The sequence below is a fragment of the Ictidomys tridecemlineatus genome, chromosome 12 (genome assembly GCF_052094955.1).
Source record: "Ictidomys tridecemlineatus isolate mIctTri1 chromosome 12, mIctTri1.hap1, whole genome shotgun sequence".
In the NCBI taxonomy this organism is placed as follows: domain Eukaryota; kingdom Metazoa; phylum Chordata; class Mammalia; order Rodentia; family Sciuridae; genus Ictidomys; species Ictidomys tridecemlineatus.
In genome coordinates this window covers 2,334,272-2,353,212 of record NC_135488.1, presented here as the reverse complement: position 1 = coordinate 2,353,212, position 18,941 = coordinate 2,334,272, and the positions used below count along the sequence as shown (strand labels likewise).

General features: G+C 54.9%; 2 protein-coding genes across 22 annotated transcripts in view; one reads left to right on the top strand and one right to left on the bottom strand.

Annotated features, from left to right (window-relative positions):
- Capg (capping actin protein, gelsolin like) overlaps positions 1-7,062 on the bottom strand; it is a 21,393-nt gene extending 14,331 nt beyond the window's left edge. The window contains exons 1-2 of one of the 6 annotated variants that reach the window (XM_078027968.1): positions 5,089-7,062; positions 128-335 (exon numbers count right to left, since the gene is read on the bottom strand). In XM_078027968.1, the coding sequence (XP_077884094.1) occupies positions 128-174 (47 nt within the window). In that variant the 5' untranslated portion in view covers positions 175-335; positions 5,089-7,062. The other 5 variants (XM_040271608.2, XM_078027969.1, XM_040271611.2 and 2 more) reach the window with 5 other exon arrangements.
- Positions 1,985-18,941, top strand: Sh2d6 (SH2 domain containing 6). Of its 16 annotated transcripts, XM_078027975.1 has the most exons (18): positions 1,985-2,114; positions 3,285-3,368; positions 12,011-12,042; positions 12,417-12,451; positions 12,743-12,813; positions 12,904-13,033; positions 13,478-13,596; positions 14,145-14,205; positions 14,898-14,920; positions 15,324-15,384; positions 15,748-15,826; positions 16,023-16,053; positions 16,151-16,175; positions 16,348-16,410; positions 16,582-16,637; positions 16,938-17,021; positions 17,184-17,342; positions 17,957-18,941. In XM_078027975.1, exons 2-18 carry the CDS (start codon positions 3,348-3,350, stop codon positions 18,071-18,073), a joined length of 1,167 nt encoding a protein of 388 aa, XP_077884101.1. In that variant the 5' UTR covers positions 1,985-2,114; positions 3,285-3,347; the 3' UTR covers positions 18,074-18,941. The 16 variants fall into 16 exon arrangements, with proteins under 16 accessions (XP_077884101.1, XP_077884107.1, XP_077884104.1 ...); XM_078027981.1 differs by lacking the exon at positions 16,023-16,053; XM_078027978.1 differs by lacking the exon at positions 16,348-16,410.

The window sequence follows — 18,941 nt, the reverse complement described above, 5'->3', positions numbered from 1 at the left end:
TCAGGTGGCTTTCCTTGTTTTCTCTTTTGAAGTGGGACTCCTTAAGGTCCAGAGCCAGATTCTGATACCCACCCCCCGCACACACACACCTTGGGGTTTAGTTTACTTAATTCCCACACACACACACCTCCATCCTTTGATTCTCAAAGCAAAGTACGGGCCAGAGTTGCCCATATATTTTGTTGATGAACACAGACTTCCTTCGTGTTCTCCTTGGTAGAGTTGAAGTCTCCATCGGCCACCCAGTGACCAGCCTAGGGCACTCAGCCAGTCCTCTGAGGGCCTGAGCTCTTTCTCCCTGCAGAACGGGCAGAACCCAGTGTTGTTGTGTGAACCTATAAATACAATCAGTAAGAGTGTAAGTTATAGGTTATAGAGTAGTAAAAAAATAGATTATTGATATGTAAGATTTTGATAAGTGAGATAAGACAATTATAAAGCAAGAACTGTCACAGACTGGTCTAAGACTCCATTTTGCTGCCTTCTGTTAAGAAAAACAAAAACTGTTACAAGAGCTGTTTCTGGGGCTGGGGATGTGGCTCAGCTCGCCTGGCATGCATGCGGCTCGGGTTCGATCCTCAGCACCATGTACAGACAAAGATGTTGTATCCACCGATAACTAGAAAATATTAAAAATTCTCTCTCTACTCTTTAAAAAAAAAAAAAGAGCTGTTTCTGAGAAACTAAAACGAAAGCAGATTTCTTATATTGTTCTTTGAACTTTGTAACCCACAAAATGTACTCAATTAAGGATATCGTGGTCTTGGTGACCAACTATGAACCAGAGTCTCGCCCCCACTAACCACCTGCTGGAGCTCAGCATATGGTGTCTAACACCTGCTCGAACCCAAGATGCCAATGCCTTGCGCTAATTGCTGTCTTAGCGTCTATGACTGGCTTGCATGACGCTAAGCAAAGTCCCCAAGCTGTGGTTTTTCGTCCTTTTTCCCAAGACATAGGCCAGGAAAAGGCTGTTCTCCCACACAGCTTCAGTCTCTAGGGTGGGTGACAGTCCCCCACCAGGTGAATAAAGCTCTCTTTGATTTGAATTCGGACTTTGAGCAGTTTCTTGACGGGGCTCCCCATAACACCCAGGAGGCCTCTACACTACAGCCCGGGCCCTTTTTATTTTGTATTTTGAGACAGGGTCTCGCTGAGTTGCGCAGGCTGGCCTACGCGATCCTCCTGCATCAGCCTCCTGTGTCTCTGGCACGACAGGCGGGTGCCGCCACGCCCTGCTGCCCGGCCTGGGCCTCCATGCCAGGCAGGCCTGGGCCTCCCAGCCCACGTCCCCACTCGAGGGGGGACATGGCAGGGACGCGCCCCTCTCGGTGCCACGGGGTGCCCTTCTGGAAGCAAGTACGTCGCGGGGCCGACAGTCGGGACAGGGAGGATCCCAGCCTGGCCGAGCGCCCACAGCCGGGTCATCTGGCGGGCCGTGAACTGAAATCCTCGGAGAGGCGGCCGCAGCCTTCTGCTGCGCCAGGCCCACAGGGCCGGAACGCAGTCACCACCACCAGACTCTGACGCAGGGCTCGAAACAGCCGCACGCACGCACGGACGCAGGGACGCACACACGCACGCACCGGGCGCTCTGATCCCGTCCAGCGAGTTACGCACCTCAGCGAGGCGTGGCCTCGGTCGCAGCACGCTCGCACGCACGCACGCACGCACGCGCCGGCCGTCCTGGCTCCGCCCCTCCGGCTGTCCCTCCCAGCGGCCGTGGGGCGGGCCTTGGCGCGGTGCAGTGGGGGCGCGGTCAGGAGTGGTGGCCCGGGTCGCGGGTGCTGCCCCGCGGTGGAGGGGAGGGTCCGGCAAATTAGAGGACGAGGCTTCCCGACCCTGCACGCTGCGCGACGGCGGGGCCGACCCCGCCCCGGGGGAGGAGAGCCCCTTTGCTTAGGGGGAGAGGAAGGAACGCCCCCCAATCCTAGGGAAGGAGATCCCCGCCCCGGCCCTCCTAGAGCAGGAGTGCCCTGCTGCCCTGGAACGGCCCAGCCGGTGCGCCCACATGTCTGCCCAAGGCGGCGGTGCGGATGGGCGGGTCCCTGTGTCCCGGTGCGGGTCCCGGGCTGCTGACCTTCCCGGGGCACCGGCCTCACGTGGCAGAACAGGTGAGGGTCGAGGGTCACCACTGCGGGTCGTAACCGGGCACTCCCGCTGAGCATCCTCTCCTAGTTCCCTGCTCAGGACTCCGGGTCTTTGCCACTATCTCGCCCCAATTTCCTGGGTGGCCCAAGGGCCAAAGAAGGGACTTACCCAAACCCTTCCGTGCAAATGTGCAAATCAGCCTGCTCCGTGGGGAGAGCTGTGCTGAGGCCCCACTCCCTGCACCCTCCGGAGGCCTCTTATCTGATTTCTGGCTCCCAGGTGGGGCTCAGGTTACACCTGTATCAGGAGCAGTGACACCGCAGTGGCTAGGAACACGTTCGATTTCTGTCTGCAACCCATTTTCAGCTTTTACACTTCTTGATCTGGGCACATAACTGCTACTTGCCTCATGGTCAAAGCCCATGAAGGTAGAAGCTCATGAAGGTTAACCGTGGCCCTGAAATGCCAGCAAGCGGTCAGTCCTATGTAGGTAGTTAAGGGGAGACCTGTTAACTCCCTAGAAATACTCCATTTACTCTAGGAACAATGGCAAACTGCTCCAGATGGGTTCAAAGCAGATAGATTGTCCAGATTCTCTTGGTAGAAGGGAAAGCGTTCATACTGACTGGACAAGTGGTCAGTAAGCATGCCCATTTCTACTTGGAAGGTTCTAGAAGACATTTTTCTGAATCTTTCTGGTTTTTGTTTTGTTTTTTTTTTTTAACCAGAGTTCGGGGATTGATTCCAGGGACGCTTTATCCCTGAGCTACACCCACAGCCTTTTGTATTTTGAGAAAGTATCTTGCTAAATTGCTGAGGCTGACCTGGCCTCGAATTTACAATCCTTTGGCCTTACAACCCTTCTGCCTCACCGTCCTCCAATCCCTGGGATTACAGGCATGTGCCACCATACCCAGCTGAAAAACCATCCTTTGATAAGTAGCCTTCTGCCCCTAGAAACCACAGATGGGTACCTAGAAACTTGAGGGCAGCACTGACTCAGTCCCTTACTGAGTTTTCTCATACATAAGAAAACTCAAATGGAACCACCGTTTGACCCAGCTATCCCACTCCTTGATTTATACCCAAAGGACTTAGCATCAGCATACCATAGTGACACAGCTGCATCAACATTTTAGCAGCTCAGTTCACAATAGCTAAACTATGGGATCAACCTAGCTGCCTTTCAACAGGTGAATGGATAAAGAAAATGTGGTACATATGCTGAATGGAGTATTACTCAGCCTTAAGGAAGAATGAAATTATGGCATTTGCAGGTAAATGGATGGAACTAGAGAATATCATGCTAAGTGAAATCCCCAAACCAAAAGCTGAATGCTAATCCATAATGGGAGCAGGGGATAGGGAAGAATGAAGGAAGTTTAGTTGTGTCAAGGGGAGTGAGGGAAGGGGTGGGGCTGTGAAGATGGAAAGGACAGTAGAAAGAGACATTATCCATATTTACATGTCTGATTGCCCTATTGGAGTGACTGCACCATGTACAGGCAGAGGAAGGTTGTGTACAATGTGTTCAAATGCATTCTGCTGTCATGTATAACTAATTAGAACAAATTTTTTAAAAAAGTTCATTCTGGGGGTGGGGAGGGCTGAGGTTGTGGCTCAACAGTAGAGCGCTCACCTAGCACACAGAAGGCGCTAGGTTTGATCCTCTGCACCACAAATAAATAGATAAAATAAAGGTATTTTGTGTCAACTACAACTAAAAAATATTTATTTAAAAAGAGTCCATTCTCTCACTATGAGAAAAAATATTTTCTGGCATAGAAAATGAATTAAGCAGAAATTTTATTTATTCTTCTCCTCAACTTTTTTTGTTGTGGTTTTGTGGGGGGTTTTGTTTTTTGTTTGCTTTTTGGTACCAGGGATTGAACTCAGGGGCACTAAACCACTGAGCCACACCCCTATCCTATTTTGTATTTTATTCAGAAACAGGTTCTCACTGAGTTGCTTAGTGCCTTGCTTTTTCTGAGGCTGGCTTAAATTCCGGATCCTCCTGCCTTAGCCTCCCAAGCTGCTGGGATCACAGGTGTGGGCCACCTGGCAGGGCTATTATTTTCTTCAAGCATTGTTACAAAATTTTTCTAAACATGTCCCAACTTAAATCAAATGCAGTTTTCAAGTAAAACACAGTGAGGTGAAGAAATTTTTTAGATTGTGCCAGGCACATTGGTACACCCCTGTAATCCCAGGAAGCTGAGGCAGGAAGATCCAAGTTCAAAGCCAGCCTCAGCAACTTAATGAGCCCCTGTCTCAAAACAAAAAAATAAAAAGGGCTGGGGAGGAGACTTAGTAGTTGAGTGCTTCTGGGTCCAATCTCTGATACAAAAAGAAAAAGACAAAAAAACCACCTCTCATTTAGAAAAGTCAACATCAGGTCTGGGGTGGCTGAGTGGTTGAGCACTGGTCCGGCATGCAGGAAGCCTTGGGTTCACTCCCCGGCCCTGCAGGTGTGCGTGCGTGCACACATACAAGTGTCTAAAAGGCATTTGACCAGGGAAGGGTTTTCGTGTGATTTAGAGGCGCTCATTCCTCGTGTCTTCCTCCCGCCTCAGCCTCCCGAGCAGCTGGACCGCAGGCATGCACCCCTGCACCGGCTTCCTCCAGTCTTGAGTCAGCACAGGCCCTGGTCCCTGGCTGGCAGTCAGCCCTCAGCACTGTGAAGCTCTGTGGCCACAGAGAGACCCTGATTGCAGGCGCTGAGGGTGCACAGCTGGCCTGCAGGACGTGACAGGCCTGGAATCATATTGGAATGAGAGCTTCCTTATTCGGCTTAGTCCCAAACTCCTGAATCATAAGCTCCTGTGTGGCTTGCAATAGCTCAGAAGCCATTGACAGCCTGTTCCTGCTTCCTCCTGATCTGCCCGGCAGACTGCAGTTGACGTCAGAGCAGTGCTATTAGGTCATCAGAGAACGTGGAGAAGGGCAAAAAGCAGCAAAACCTGGGTTCTTTCCCCTCAGGGGCTTTTCCCTACTTACTTTCTCTGATAATAAGGCCCGGTCCCGTCCGGTCACGCAGTTTCCTCTGTCATCCTCGGGGTCCTGGGACTGAAGGAACAGGCCACCATTCGTCTCCTTACCACCAGGGGTCGCCCTTTCCCATGGAACACCTGCTTAATTCTATAGTGACGTGAGACAGGGTGAGGGGACTGTGGCTTTGGCCCTGTGTTCATAATTTAATGGCTTTTTTGGGGGGGGGCACTGGGGACTGAACTCGGAGGCACTCAGCCACTGAGCCACATCCCCAGCCCTATTTTGTATTTTATTTAGAGACTGAGTTGCTTAGTGCCTTGCCATTGCTAAGGCTGACTGAACTTGTGCGTGATCCTCCTGTCTCAGCCTCCTGAGCCACTGGGATTACAAGCTTGGCCACCGCGCCCATCGTAATTTAATGGCTTTGATCCAACGCCTGGAGTGCATCTCCTCTTCCGTCAGCTCTTCCGCTGGTAAAGGAAGGATGTAGGGATGGAGATACATCCTGAGCCTGTGTCCAGCCCCTCCAAGGGAAGGTGGAAGTTCAGCCAGTTTTCCTAGCCCCTCCCCTTGCCAGTCTAGGGAAAAAGAAACAAGGACAGGCAGGGCAGGGCAGGAGATCTGGAAGGCAGCTCCCAGCAGGAGGAGGAGGCTGCTGTGCACAGAGAGAATCCTGGGGGAGTAGCAGTGTCCACTTCAGGCTTTGAATGTGGCCCTGCTGCTCTGCCACTGCAACTGGTTTTTAAAATGGACACTGTTTCTTTCTCTCCCTGCTCCTCCCTAAACTCTCCCCCTCCCTAATCTCAGGGGAGACAGGATCACCTTTTTGGCCCATCCTAGGCAGAGGTATCTGTCCCTGAGCACACACCCACCATAGGAAAGAAGTCATCCAGACTTTGGAGATGGCACCAGAACGTCTCAGAAACGACCATCTCCCAAATTAACTCCAACAGAGAGCACAGGGAATGCAGCCTTTGAGTCACCTCTTTAACAGCCCCAGTTCCTGCTGATGGATCACAGCCTCTGAGACAGGAATGCCCTGTGTCTCCTTTGCTAGCAAAACAACAAACTTTTTTCCTTTTTCTCAAAACTGTGTCCTGAGTACTGGACTGGCATCGGGGACAAGGATGGAGCTTTCAGCAGCAGGGGGAGAGCAGAAGGGTGTTTGGGAAGGTCAGGGGAGAAGAGTCCCCTCTGGCAGGTAGACAGAGAAGACCCAGAGGGTGGAGTGGTCAGATAAGGATGTGCTTGCACCTGAGAGGGGCTATGCTCAGCAGATAAACAGAACAAGCCTCAGGGCCTGTGCCAGGCCTGGGACTGGTGATATGGGCAAGAAAGGAACAAGACAGGGCATTTTGACACATTGTACACAAATGGAGCAAAACTTCTTGCTCCTCTGGCTGAATATGGTGCAGAATGACTCCCAGGGTGTGATCTAGTAGTGAACCTGACAGGCAGGGTGACCGCCCACTTATCCTGGAGAAGGGCCCCCACAGGCTGGCTCTGGAGCAAGCATGGAGGTTTCTGTTGGAGCCATGGGGGTCTGCCGTGGTCTGGGACCACACCAAGGAAGGGTCCCTCAGCTGTGGCCTGCAGGCAGAGGGGGAATGGGCAGGGCAGGCCCATAGAGGCCACGTGACATTCCATCTCCTCCAGCAGGGCCAGGCTTCCAGAACGGGCCTCTGCCTCCTGCTGGGCAGAATATGAGAGTGGGCAAAGGGAACAAGCTAAAGATTAGCTCAGGAAGCTATGGGGATGCCTGGAAGGAGGATCCGCCCTGGAGGGCAGAGGGCTGGGCTCCCGGAGGGAGAGGAAGGGAAGGGATGGTCCTCAGGGCACAGGCATTGCCTTTGGGGGACAGGGGTCTCTGTGTGTGAAATGTTTTGAAGTGCAACTTACTTATGAAGAGTCTTTCTTCTTTTTTTTCACTTGATGGTGTTCCGTTGGTCTGCTCTCTGAGAACTTAACAGAGCCCTTTCTTTCTGCCAACTGAAATTTCCTCAAGTCCAAGAATGCAAAATGGCCACCCCAGGCCCACAAGTCCAGAGAGAAGGCGGGTATGCCTGAGTCCTGGGAAACATGGAGGCAGAGGCTGCAGAAGCAGGTGGGGCCTGGTGGACAGGAGGGAGACTGGGGGCCACCGGGAGCCTGAGGCAGGAGAGTTGAGAGTCCCAGGCCCTCTTGGACCACATGGCAAGGCCCTGTCTCAAAAACACAAAAGACAAGAAGCATGTGATCCTCATTCAAGGAGCCACAAGGGATACTGCCACACCTGCTGGGAACAAAGGTTCTAGAACCAAACAGGGCAGGCCAGTGGGTCAGAGGGAGCAGGGTGGTGCCAGCTGCTCCTGCACCTTGCTCTAGAGGCCAGAAAAGCCCACATCACCTCTCACCCCAGCCCTGACCAAAGCCAGGAATCCACTCTTAGGAAAAACATGGCCTTCCGTCCACTTTCAGGGGAGAGGAGGGAGGGTCTGATACAAGCAGCAGTAGAGGATCAGCACAGGGGGCGGGGCAGAGACCCCATCTAGCAGCCCTCCTCCCCCCATCATGGGTGTCACCAGGGCAAGCTGACTCACTGCTGTCACTGAAAGCCACCTCGGGAGGGCGCTGGGGTGGAGAGAGGGCCCTCTGCCAGCGGGTCATCTCGGCCATCCTCTCTCCGTGGTGCACATGGCTCCCTTCTAGGTTGTCCCTAATGGCAACTTGAACCCAAGCACACAGAGCTCAGTGGGTTTCCACCAGGGGCGCACTGGCCCCGGACTTGGCCACCTCTCTGCTGAAGATACCCCAGCACTCAGCACCCCTTGCCCTCTGCCTTCTCCCCACCCTCACCCTCCTCTCCCTGTCTCCCACCCAACCCTGGCCAGGCCTCTCCTGGTGCCAGCCACAAGGCTCAAGCTCAGGTTCAGAGGTGCCTCCTTCCACCAGATGGAAACCCCATGCCTCCCCTTCCCACCCCAGGAGGACAGTCCTGGCCCTGCCAGCACCCTGCAGGATTTCTCCTTCCCTGAGTTTCCCTGGTGGAGCAGAACCTGGCTATAGGACCCACCTCAGCCCAGCATCTCTCTCCAGGGCTGGCTTCCCCTGGCACAGTGGCCCCCTTGCTTCCTTATATCAGAAATCCTGGTCACCTTTCTCCCTTCTTTTTTATTTACCCCAATATTTTATATATAAACATATATAATTATTATTTCTGAACTGGGGATTGAACCCAGGGACACTTAACCACTGAGCCACATCTCCAGCCATTTTTATTTTGAGGCAAAGTCTTACTAAGTCACTTAGGACTTTGCTAAATTACTAAGGCCGGCCTTAAACTGTCGTGTCTCAGCCTTCTGGGCCGCCGGGATTACAGGCGTGCACCACTGCACCTAGCTTATTATTATCAATAATATTATTGTCATTTTTAAAATTCCAAGGGTCTAAGAGTAAAGCTATGGCCATGACTCTGGGTCTTCTTGGTCCCTCCTTCCTGAGGGCACCCACACTGGGGCTCTCCCTGTGGCTTCTTGGCAGCCATTTGGTGTGATCCCACTGATGCTATGGTTTCCTTTCTAGGTTAGAGTTCTTAACCAGCTCTGGCTAGTGTGGGTGGAAATAACTTATGACAAACAAACGTGCTGGGGGTCCTGGGTGGAGGGCAGGGGTTGGGGGTAGTTGAGCTTGGAGCAGTGCTAAGTTTTGAGGCTGACGTAGAACTTGTGCTTTTCCTGCCTCAGCCTCCAGAGTTGCTGGGGTCACAGGTGAGCATCATAACACCTGGCCAGAACCGATTGATTTTTGACAACTCCCTCCACAATTCTTATGATCAGACAAATGGAAAAAACACTGCTCTAAATAGCTCTATCCGCCCCCACCCCCACTTTTTTTTTAGTTGTCGATGGACACACCTTTATTTATTTTTATGTGGTGTTGAGAATGGAACCCAGGGTCTCACATGTGCTAGGCAAGCGCTCTGCCCCTGAGCCCCAGCTCCAGGGCCCCCCCACCACCATTTTGTTTTGTTTTGCAGTAGAGGGACCAAACCCAGGGCCTCACTCATGCTAGGCAAGTGCTCTGTGGCTGAGCTGCATCCCCAGCCCTTTTTAGTTTGAGACAGTGTCTAGCTAAATTGCCAAGACTGGCCTCAAACTTGAGGTCCTGCTACCTCAGCCACTGGGTGGCCAGGATTACAGATGAGTGCCATCCCCATGCACCCCGCTGGCTGCTGGTTTTCTAAGGTGGATTTAGACGCTCCTATACACTGTGGCCTGCTCTCACTGGACATTGGAAGCTGGGCTCTGAAAAACCTGAGAATCACCTTGTGCTCTGGAAGAACCATAAAACGGCTCTGGGTGCTGCCAGAGCGTGTGACAGTAAACCTTCACAGTGTGAGTTTCTACCAATGTTTCTAGGGACTCCTCCAGAGGGAATGTCTGTGGTGTAGCAAAGCACCTATGCCAGAGATGAGGAGGAGGTGTCCAAATCGGCCTGTGTGACAGTAAACAGCAAGGTTCTGCAGGGCTGGGGGTCACCGAGCACCTTCCTGCCTGCTCCCAGGTCTGTGCTGGTGGTGGCCTGCCCAGATGGCTTGGGCTGCAGCCTCCACCTGGACCATGGCATTTGCCTATGCAAACCCCAGGCAGAGGGAAGAGACCACTGGGGTGAGGGCAGGGACTCTGGGAAGCGCTCTACTGGGGTTTAATGGTGGGGTGTGTCCATTACCTTCTTTGCGCTCTGGTTTGTGGTCTCTAATCCCATAGGAGGTCTCTATGAGTGAGGGAAGTTGCCCCTGCTTTACATTCAGCTAGCTAGGAGGGAAGGACAGGAGTGGACCTGTGTGCCTAGCTTGACTCTTGTTTTTTTGGTGGTTATTACTGGGGATTAAACCCAAGGGCACTTGACCACTGAGCCCCATCCCCAGCCCTATTTTGTATTTTATTTAGAGACAGGGTCTCACTGAGTTGCTCAGCACCTCACCATACATTGTTGAGGCTGGCTTTGAGCTCACAATCCTCCTGCCTTAGCCTCCCTGGCTGCTGGTATTACAGGCATGTGCCACCGTGCCCGGCTCCTGGTTTGACTCTTGTTCTTTTTTGTTGTCATTTTTCCTGCACCACTAGGGTTCCCGATTAAACCACCCCAGTGACTCTGCATGAGTTTTATTTATTTTTTCTTTTTTTGTATTACAGATTGAACCGGGTTACCACTGAGCCACATCCCCAGCCCTTTTAATTTTCTATTTTGAGATAAGGTCTTCCTAAGTTACTGTGGGCCTTGCTAAATTACCCAGGCTGGCCTCAGACTTGTGATCCTCAGCCTCCCCAGTCCCTGGGATCACAGGCATGTGCCACAGAACCCAGCTCTTCATGGCTTCTGAAATCCTGGTCCCATGACTCACCTGGTCTCCTCTTAAGGCCATGGCCAGCTCCAGCCCCAGGCTCTCTCCTCAGTGCCCCAGCTTCATGCCCTCCAAAAGCACAGGTGCCTGGGCTCAATTTCTTCTTTGTGCCAAAGGTCAGTCATCACCAAAGCAGAAAATGCAAGAAAGCTACAGACCTCAGAAGGTCCCATATCCACAATTATAGTGTATTTTGTGGCTCAAATGGTCAGACACCCGACCTGCCCTCCCTTTATCTCAACACTTCTCAGAAGTCAGTGTTCCAAAATTTACTTGGTCCTCAAGGAAGCCCACAAATGCCAAAGAATCTAATGGCATCACAGGGGATCGGGGTTCAGACCCCATGTTAGAGGAGGATCTGCGGTGGTCAGCACCCAGGCAAACCTCAGAAAGAAGCCCCCTCACTGATTACAGGCCTTGGAGAAGCCCTTCAGCTTCTCCGAGCTTCCGCGTTAGAGACTGAGTTGTGTCCCCACACTAACATGCTGAAGCCCTAACTCTTAGTATGGCTGTCTGTGGGAGATAGTTCTGTGTACAGATAAGAGGTCTGTGAGGACACAGGGAGAGAGGTCACATCAGGAACCAACCCCAGTGACCTGCAGAGATTCTAAGCCTCTCAGTCTGTGGCATTCTGTTGTGGAAGTTTGAGCTGATTAATACACCCAATCTCTTCTTTGAAAAGTATAGATGAAACTAGTGCCTGTGTCATGAGATTATTTTGAGAATCCAACAAGGAAATACAGACGTAATGCTGTTCATCTTTCTACAGCATCTTCACCTCCTGGAATAGTGCCTAGAGGTTCAATAAATACCCACTGAATAGACCCATCCATGAAAAGTGATGATGTCACACTGAATCTCAGGGCCTATTTCTGAGCTCCTCGCTAGCCTTCATCTCTCGGCTCATTGGTCACCACTCGCCAGCCAAGGGCAGCAGGAGCCAGGCTCAGGGAAGTATGTGCAAGGGCCATCTTGTTCTTAATTGGAACTACCAGCTAAAGCATCATTCTCTGTGAGGCTGGAGATGGTGCTGTGTAAATTGGCTCTCCCTGGCACCCTTGAGGCCCTGGGTTAGATTCCCAGCACTGGCTGAAAACCAAGCAAAACAGGGGGATGAGAAGAAGAGCAAGAGGAAGAGGAGGCATGGACATGGATCAGAGCCCAAGGAAGGCTGCCTTCCCTGGTCCCACTTGGTCTGCTCCTAGGGGCAGAGAGACTGGAGACCACAACTGTGGGGGAGGAGAGCTGGGACTGGGAGTGGGCCCTGGGAGTGTCCTGGGTGAAGTCCACTAGAGTTGTAGGCCACAGCTGGCCCACCTTCCCAGTGCTTAGGAGATGCAAATAATGGGAACAATAGGCCCCTGTTCCCAGGCCACCAGTCGCAGATCCTGGGTTCCAGGGAGGTAGAGGTCCTGTACACTGCCATGGTGAGAGTTGGTGGTCCCAGGGTAGCCTCAGCACACAAGCCTGTCCGTGCTAGGGGCCAGGGCACGAGAGGCACTTGCTAGGCTGACTACCCGGCCCCTTCCCTCTGGCTCTTTCCAGGAGGAGCGTAGGAGCAGCAGCAGCAGGCCCCAGTGAGTACCAGGGAGGGCTCTCCATTCCCTTGCTTCCACTTTGCCCTACCCTCTGCAAAGCACCTGCCCCAGGGGCAGTGCTGGGTCTACCCCACTCCAAGGACCCTACCTGTACTCCCACCCTCTGTCACCCCACTCCAAGGACCCTGCCTGTACTCCTACCCTCTGTCACCCGCGGGCCAACTCATCTACCTTTTCACCCTGAGGGCACTGGCTCTGTCCCCAGCCTCCTGCTCTTGCTGCCCTAGTGCCAGGGGCATGGTGTCCTACAACTCTAGGGCACTCACACTGTGCGAGAATGTCCTAGAGTGCCAGGTCTAACTGACAGGAGCTCAGAAGCCCCCTGAGCAGAGTTGACTGCAGTCTGCTTGCAGGTTGGGGCCACCCCTTCCACCCCCCAGATGTGTGGGTAAGTGACGGGATCCCACAAGTAGGGTGTCCCCTAGGGCCCCCCGACACGCATCACTGGGATCCAGCTCTCCCACCTGTCTTGGCCAACATCTGCAGCACAAGGGCAGAGGACTAGCCCAAGTGGGACTGTGCCTGGGAGCCTTGTTTCCAAAATGCCCACCCATGGCCTTCAAAATGACCTCATGGCTCTGCCCTGCCATGGTGCTGTGTTCCTTTAGTTAAAAGGATGGAGAGGGGGTTACTAGAGGAGGGTGGACTGGGAGGAGGTGAGGCCTGTCTATCTGTTCAGATGTCTCAGCTTGGAGAGAAGATGTACTGGGCCCCTCTCCTCTGTCTGCCCCAGAGACCTGGAGACACAGGGTAAGTCCAGCTGCTGAGGCTGGGGTGGGGCAGGGGGCAGCAGGCAGAAGCTACTGGGGTCCTGGACCTACTCCATCCTTCCCTATCCAGCATCCCTTCCTAAAGGCCCGAGAAGAGGACGATGAGGAGGACAAGTATGAGCTGCCCCCCTGTGAAGCTCTGCCTCTCAATCTGGCCCCTGCGACCCGTCCTGGAGCGGAGGAGGACTCCCTGTACCTGGGTGAGGGCCGGCAAGTGGAGGCGGGAGGCGCCCACAAGGGAAGACCCTGAGTCCTTGCCTCTTCTCCCGGCCTGCGCAGGCATGGAGGGGAGCTGCCCTGGCTGCGGGGCCTCCGGGCCAGGCGCAGGGGCTGGAGAAACGGAGCGGAGAGGCGGGAGGGAGAGAGCGAGCGCGTGACCGAGGCGGCCGCAGGAGGCTGGGACCCTGGCCGCGCCTTGGGGGCCGGGTGCCCTCTAGCCCGCAGTGCACCCTGCGCTGGCCTCCCACTGCGGGCTTCAGCGGCGGGCCAGGGAAGCTGGCCTTCTGGTTGCCATGGCGACGGGGATGCGCGCAGCCAAAGAGGGAGGGGAGCGGGCGGGGGCGGGGGAGAACCGGGGGCGGGGGAGAACCGAGGCCCGGGGGCCGGCGGAGGAAGCCCGCCCACGAGCGGGGGGTCTTTTACAGATCGCCCCGGCCCTGGGGGCCCTTCCAAGCCAGCGCCCCGGCCTCGGCCTTCCCCGGCGAGCGGCCTTCTCGCAAACGCCTCTTTCCCCGCGCGCGCCTCCCCAGGCCCGCGTGTCCCCGTGAGTATGCGCGGCACCTCGTTGGCAGGCTCGCCCACATTTGCACTAGAGGCCTCTGAAATGTAGGGGCCAAGCTCAGAAGACAGAGCCCATAACCTGGGTCGCCGTCGTCCCGCCCCTGGTCCCTTCCTGTGCCCATCGCTTCAGCAGGACACCCGCTCCTGCTCCCACAGCTTGCCCAAGCTGGGACAGCTGGGACAGGAGCCAGCTCCGTGACCCTCCTGGACCCTGGGCCTGAGAACCCTGCTCAGGGAGTGAATCAGCACTCTCTCAGCTGCTGGTCACTGCCAGCCCCCACTCCGAATTCCATCTGGGTTATGGATTTGAAAGCTACCACTTTCATTCTGTATGTAAAAATGGAATAAAAACCAGGGAGGGAGTGGCCACAGAGGAGAGCAGAGCCAAGTGTGGTCCCTTTTCTTCTTGTGTCTGGTGGCGGTTTTTAAGGCTGCAGGGATGTTACACTGGCCATCCAGGCAGTCCATCCCTGCCTGCCCATGCCTCAGTCCCTCCTCCCTCCTCCCTCACGAGCCCCATTGTGCCCACAGCTGAAGGCAGCAGCGAACCTGCAGGTGGCATCAAAGCAGGCACCTGACTTTGGGAGTCGAGGTAAGGGGAGTCCTCTCTTTCCTGGCTGCATCCTGGGAGGGGAGTCCTCGACCCCCACGGAGTAGAATTGAGCTGGCTCATCACCTTCTCAGCTGCCCCTCCTTTCTACCTGCCAATCCCCAGAAGTAGGGAGTCTAGGTAGGCAGTGAGCAAATGGCCTAGACTCTAGCCCTGTCTGCACCTGGAGTAATCTCTGAGTCAGTTGAGGGACACCCCACAATGAAGTGGTCAGTCTTGAGGGCCTTCTACTGAGACATCTGAGCCAGTCCCTATTAAGGGCATTCTGGTTCTGCCTATAACCCTTGCCACCGCTGTCCACAGACTAGCCCTTATGGTCCATTGCCCTGAGGTCTGTTGACCCAGAACCCTGGGAGGTCAGGATAGGGAGGGACCTGGGGAAAGAAGAGGCCTTGCAGGGTGACCTTCTCCTGCTCAAGGCCAGCACATTCCCTTCTACTGTGCTCACTGGTTGCTAAACCCTCCAGACCTTGAGAGTGGCTTTGCTTTTTGGACCAGCCCAAAGTCATCTGGAGCCATGCCTGGCAAATGGGTGGGGAGGGCAAGCTGGACACCCACAGGGTTGGGTAGAGCATGGCTTTCCCTGGGGCTTTGAAGCTGGCTCTGAAGACCCTCTGCAGAGACCTCCCAGGGTTCTCACCCTCTCCCTGCTGGTTCTCTCTTTTTCCATGCAGAGTGGGGTGCACCCGCCAGAGTGGTAAGCTGCCCCATCCCCACCTCCATTCTAGGGTTCTGGCTGGAAAGCCACTTGGGTGGGTGGGCCTTGGAGGGCCAGGAAAGATCCCTGAAACTAGGGGAAAGGCCCAGTGCCTCAGGCCCCTGGCAGGTGTGGGATTGCTGTCCTGAGGGCCTCCCAGCACCTGCACTTCCTGTGCTGTCTCTGAAGGGGAGGGGCTTACAGGATGCCCCTCCCAGGCAGAGGAGCACTTTTGACCACTTAAGCTGATTTCTAGAAAGGGCCACTGGTGAGAAAAGAGTGAGGTGCCCGAGCCTCCCCCATTACTGCCTCCTTCCTGCCCCGCCCCACTGCTTAGGTCAGAGGCCCCCTCCTCCTAAAGTGAACCCCCAGGGCTGGCCACCTACACCCCTCCCTACCCTAGGTGCCAAGCCCTGTGAAGAAACCTGAGGAGGACATCTACCTGGAGTGTGAGCCTGACCCAGGTGCTGCTCGGTTCCCCCCAGACCATCTAGTCCTACTGCATCCAGCTGTCCCCAGCAGGCTCCCTCTCCTGCCCCATCTTCTCCCCACCCCCCTACACACAGTTACCCTCAGACACCACAAATCTCTTTGCTTCATGGCCCAGGCTGACCCACCCTGTTTCTACAATGAGGTGACCCCACCCGATAGAGCAAGGTCTGGGTGGATCTCTCAACCCTGCAGCCAGGCAAGCCTTGCCCTCAGGTTGGAAGGAGTTCCAGAAAGCCCCACTGCAGAGAAGCCGAAGGCCCTGCTCCTCCCTGACCCACTGCTTGGATTTCCTGGGCTGCTGTCCATCCAAGCCCAGCCTGCCCTCTCTGTTTCAGTTCCGGCCTTGACTCGGACTCTGAGCTCTCAAGTCCTGCTGCCCCCAGTCCCTCTGCCAGTGACACCTGTGGTGCCCAGGTGAGTGCCCCACCAGATACACAGGCACATGCCTGAGAGCGAGCAAGGGGGCACCAATTCAAGCTCCCCCAGCCCTGATGCAGTGTCCTGGGGTTGCTGGCAGGGGTGACAGGAGCAGTTGGGAGGCTGGGTTTACTGGGGTGCTACTCATGACATGATAAAGACCTGAGTTCTGTCCCCAACCTGCTCCCTGCAGGCCTACCATAACCCCCCAGGAATCTCGGAAGGTAGGAGGCTAGTGGTCAAGGGGGGTGTGAGTGTTGGGAGGGAGGAGCAGGAAGACTTCAGGAGAGGGGCATGCTAACCAGACCTCTGCTGTCCCAGGGAGCAGCAGATGCCACCTCCAAAGGTGAGTACATCATGTTGGGGCACAAACCAGCAGACCCCAAGGCCCCAGGCTCTGTAGGCCCAGACTCCCTCCCACCCCTGGAGACTCATTCCCACTTCTAAGACTTCCCCAGCCATGAAGACCCCACTTTGCTGAGATTAGGCCTGAGCGGACCCTCTTGGGCATTTTCCAGGATCTGCGCCAAGTGGGGAAGCCAAGATTCCTCCTCACTTGGGAGTTACACAAGGGCTGGCTGGTAGGTCCTAACAGGGCACAGACCTACCCACAGGGGAGCATGGGGTGCCCTGCGGTGGGCCTCAGGACTCCTCCCACTCCTGCTCCTGCCCTAACACCTGAAGTTGTGCCCAGAAGCTGCCTTTGCCCAACCCACTCCCAGCCCCAGCTCTATAGTGGCTTTTTCCGGCAGGAAGGAGATTGTCTCTTCCCTCCAGAGGGCCCCCCAGGAGCACCTCTGCTGCTCAGGTGAGAGGGGCTGGCAGCTGACTGTGGTGGAGGCCAGCAAGGAGCAGACCTCTCCCGGAGCCCTCCTGGGCAAGGCAGCTGCTCCACCAAGATCATTCACTGAGCACATGTGCAGTGCCCTGTGGGTGGGACAGTATTGAGCATGCGTATGGTGCCCAGCTGTGCAGCAGCAGGCACTGGCACTTGGCTCTGCATGTGGGGCTCAGTCTGGGGCTGAGACATGTCAGCCCCAGCATCCTCTGCACCCCCCATGCCATCCAGTGCCCACACGTCTCTGAGTGGCTATGTGTGTGCATGCAGGATGGCAGCCTGCTGGGCCAGCCATGGTATGCAGGGAACTGTGACCGGCTTGCTGTTGAGAGGGCCCTGCTTCGCTTCCAAAAGGTGGGCAGCTGCAGGTCCCTGGCCTTCTCCAAAATCCCTTCAGCTCACAGGCTGTGGCTGGCTGAGCAGACGGGAGCAGGAGACCGGGTGGTTCTGGCCCTCCTGAGTTAGGGCTGCGGTGGGCAGTTGAAGACAAGGCCCATGGCTGAATTCTCTCCACAGGATGGAGCCTACACAGTGCGCCCAAGCTCAGGGCCTCACCGCTGTCAGCCTCTCACCCTGGCGGTGCTCCTCCGAGGCCGGGTGTTCAACATTCCCATCCGGCAGCTGGAGGGCGGGGGCCACTATGCTCTGGGCCGGGAGGGCAAGAGCCATGAGGAGGTGAGCTGGAGGAGGCAGGGCGTCTGGGCCAGGGGACAGATCACGGTGCCCGCTGAGGCCTAGCCAAGAGCACGTGCCAGGGGAACCCACAGTTCACATTTTCCTGGGGTGGGTAAAAATGACAGCAGCCCAAGTCTGACCTTCCTCAGAGATACCTGGCACTTTGGGAAGAGGCCTGCCCCTCTTGCCAGGACTCAGTCTGCACAGGGTGGGGCTTTGTGCCTGTCCTGAGTCTTGTGGGCAGAGGGCAGAGTCTCAGGAGCTGACCCATACCAACTTGCACCCAGGATGCAACTTTGCACCCAGTGTTTGCAGGGGTGTAGTCCAGAGGCAGCCACCCACCACTCGGCTCCCCATACCAAGGACAGGCGGAGGCAGGCCACCAGTGGTTTCCCTTAGTCTGGCCACTGGGAGCCCATGGGTGCAATCACAGGGAAGTCACAGAGGCTTGTTGGGACTGGGCTGCAAAATGACAGTGGAGCTTCAGGGGCCACAGGAAAAGGAAAAATACCTGGAGAGGTGTCAACACGCCCCCTGGGCGGCCACAGCTGCCTCAAGAAGCTACTGGCAGCACAGAGCTCAGGGACTCATAAACGCCCTGCCTCCCTCCACAGCTCTTCCCCTCTGTGGCGGCCATGGTCCAGCACTATGCAAAGCATCCGCTGCCTCTGGTAGACAGACACAGCGGTGGCCGGGAGCTCACCTGCCTGCTGTTCCCCACCAAGCCCTAAGTCTACAGTGGACCATACCCATACCCTCCCCCACCCCACCCCCGGCCCACAGTGTGCCCCTAGACCCCCATCACCCAAGATGCCTTCAGGTCTCTTCCCCATCTCCAACATATGGTCCCTGCAGGACCCAGATAAGAAGCACTGACAAAGGTTGGCTAGAGGGAGGAAGAAGCTGCCACCATCCCTTCCTGCAGCACATCAAGGGCAAGCATGGCAGCGTCTGCCCTGTGTACTAGGCCACTTGAGGTGTCCTAGGTAGAGGCAGGATGGTGGCCCCAAGAGGGTGACCTCAGGGAAGCTGAGCCACAAGGAAGCTGTGAACCACCTCACAGCACTGCTGGGACAGCAAAAGGAATCCCTTCACATTCTCTTGGGGACATAGCACCTTTGTGAAGGGCCTAGGTCACCCTGCACTTAGTACCCTCTCAATAAACATTTGCTAGATGAATTATTTTGTGCTGGGGATTGAACCCAGGGGCACTCTACCACTGAGCTACATACCTGGCTTTAAAAAAAAATTTGTTTTAATTAGTTATACATGACAGTAGAACGCATTTATGCACTTTGATATATCATACATAGATGCAATATAATATGTAAAATGAGAATTTATATATATCTATATAATGTTTAATATATATAAAATGAGAATTTTTCTGAATGTACATGTTGCAGAATCACAATGGTCATGCTATCACATATATACATAAAGCAATAATGTCTTTTCTTTCTACTATCCTTCCTATCCCCACATCCCCTCCCCTCTCCTCCCATCACTTCCTTCCACCTAATCTAAGGTAACACTATTCTTCTCTAGTTTCCCCCCTCCTTATTGTGAATTAACATTAAAGAAAACATTTGGTCTTTG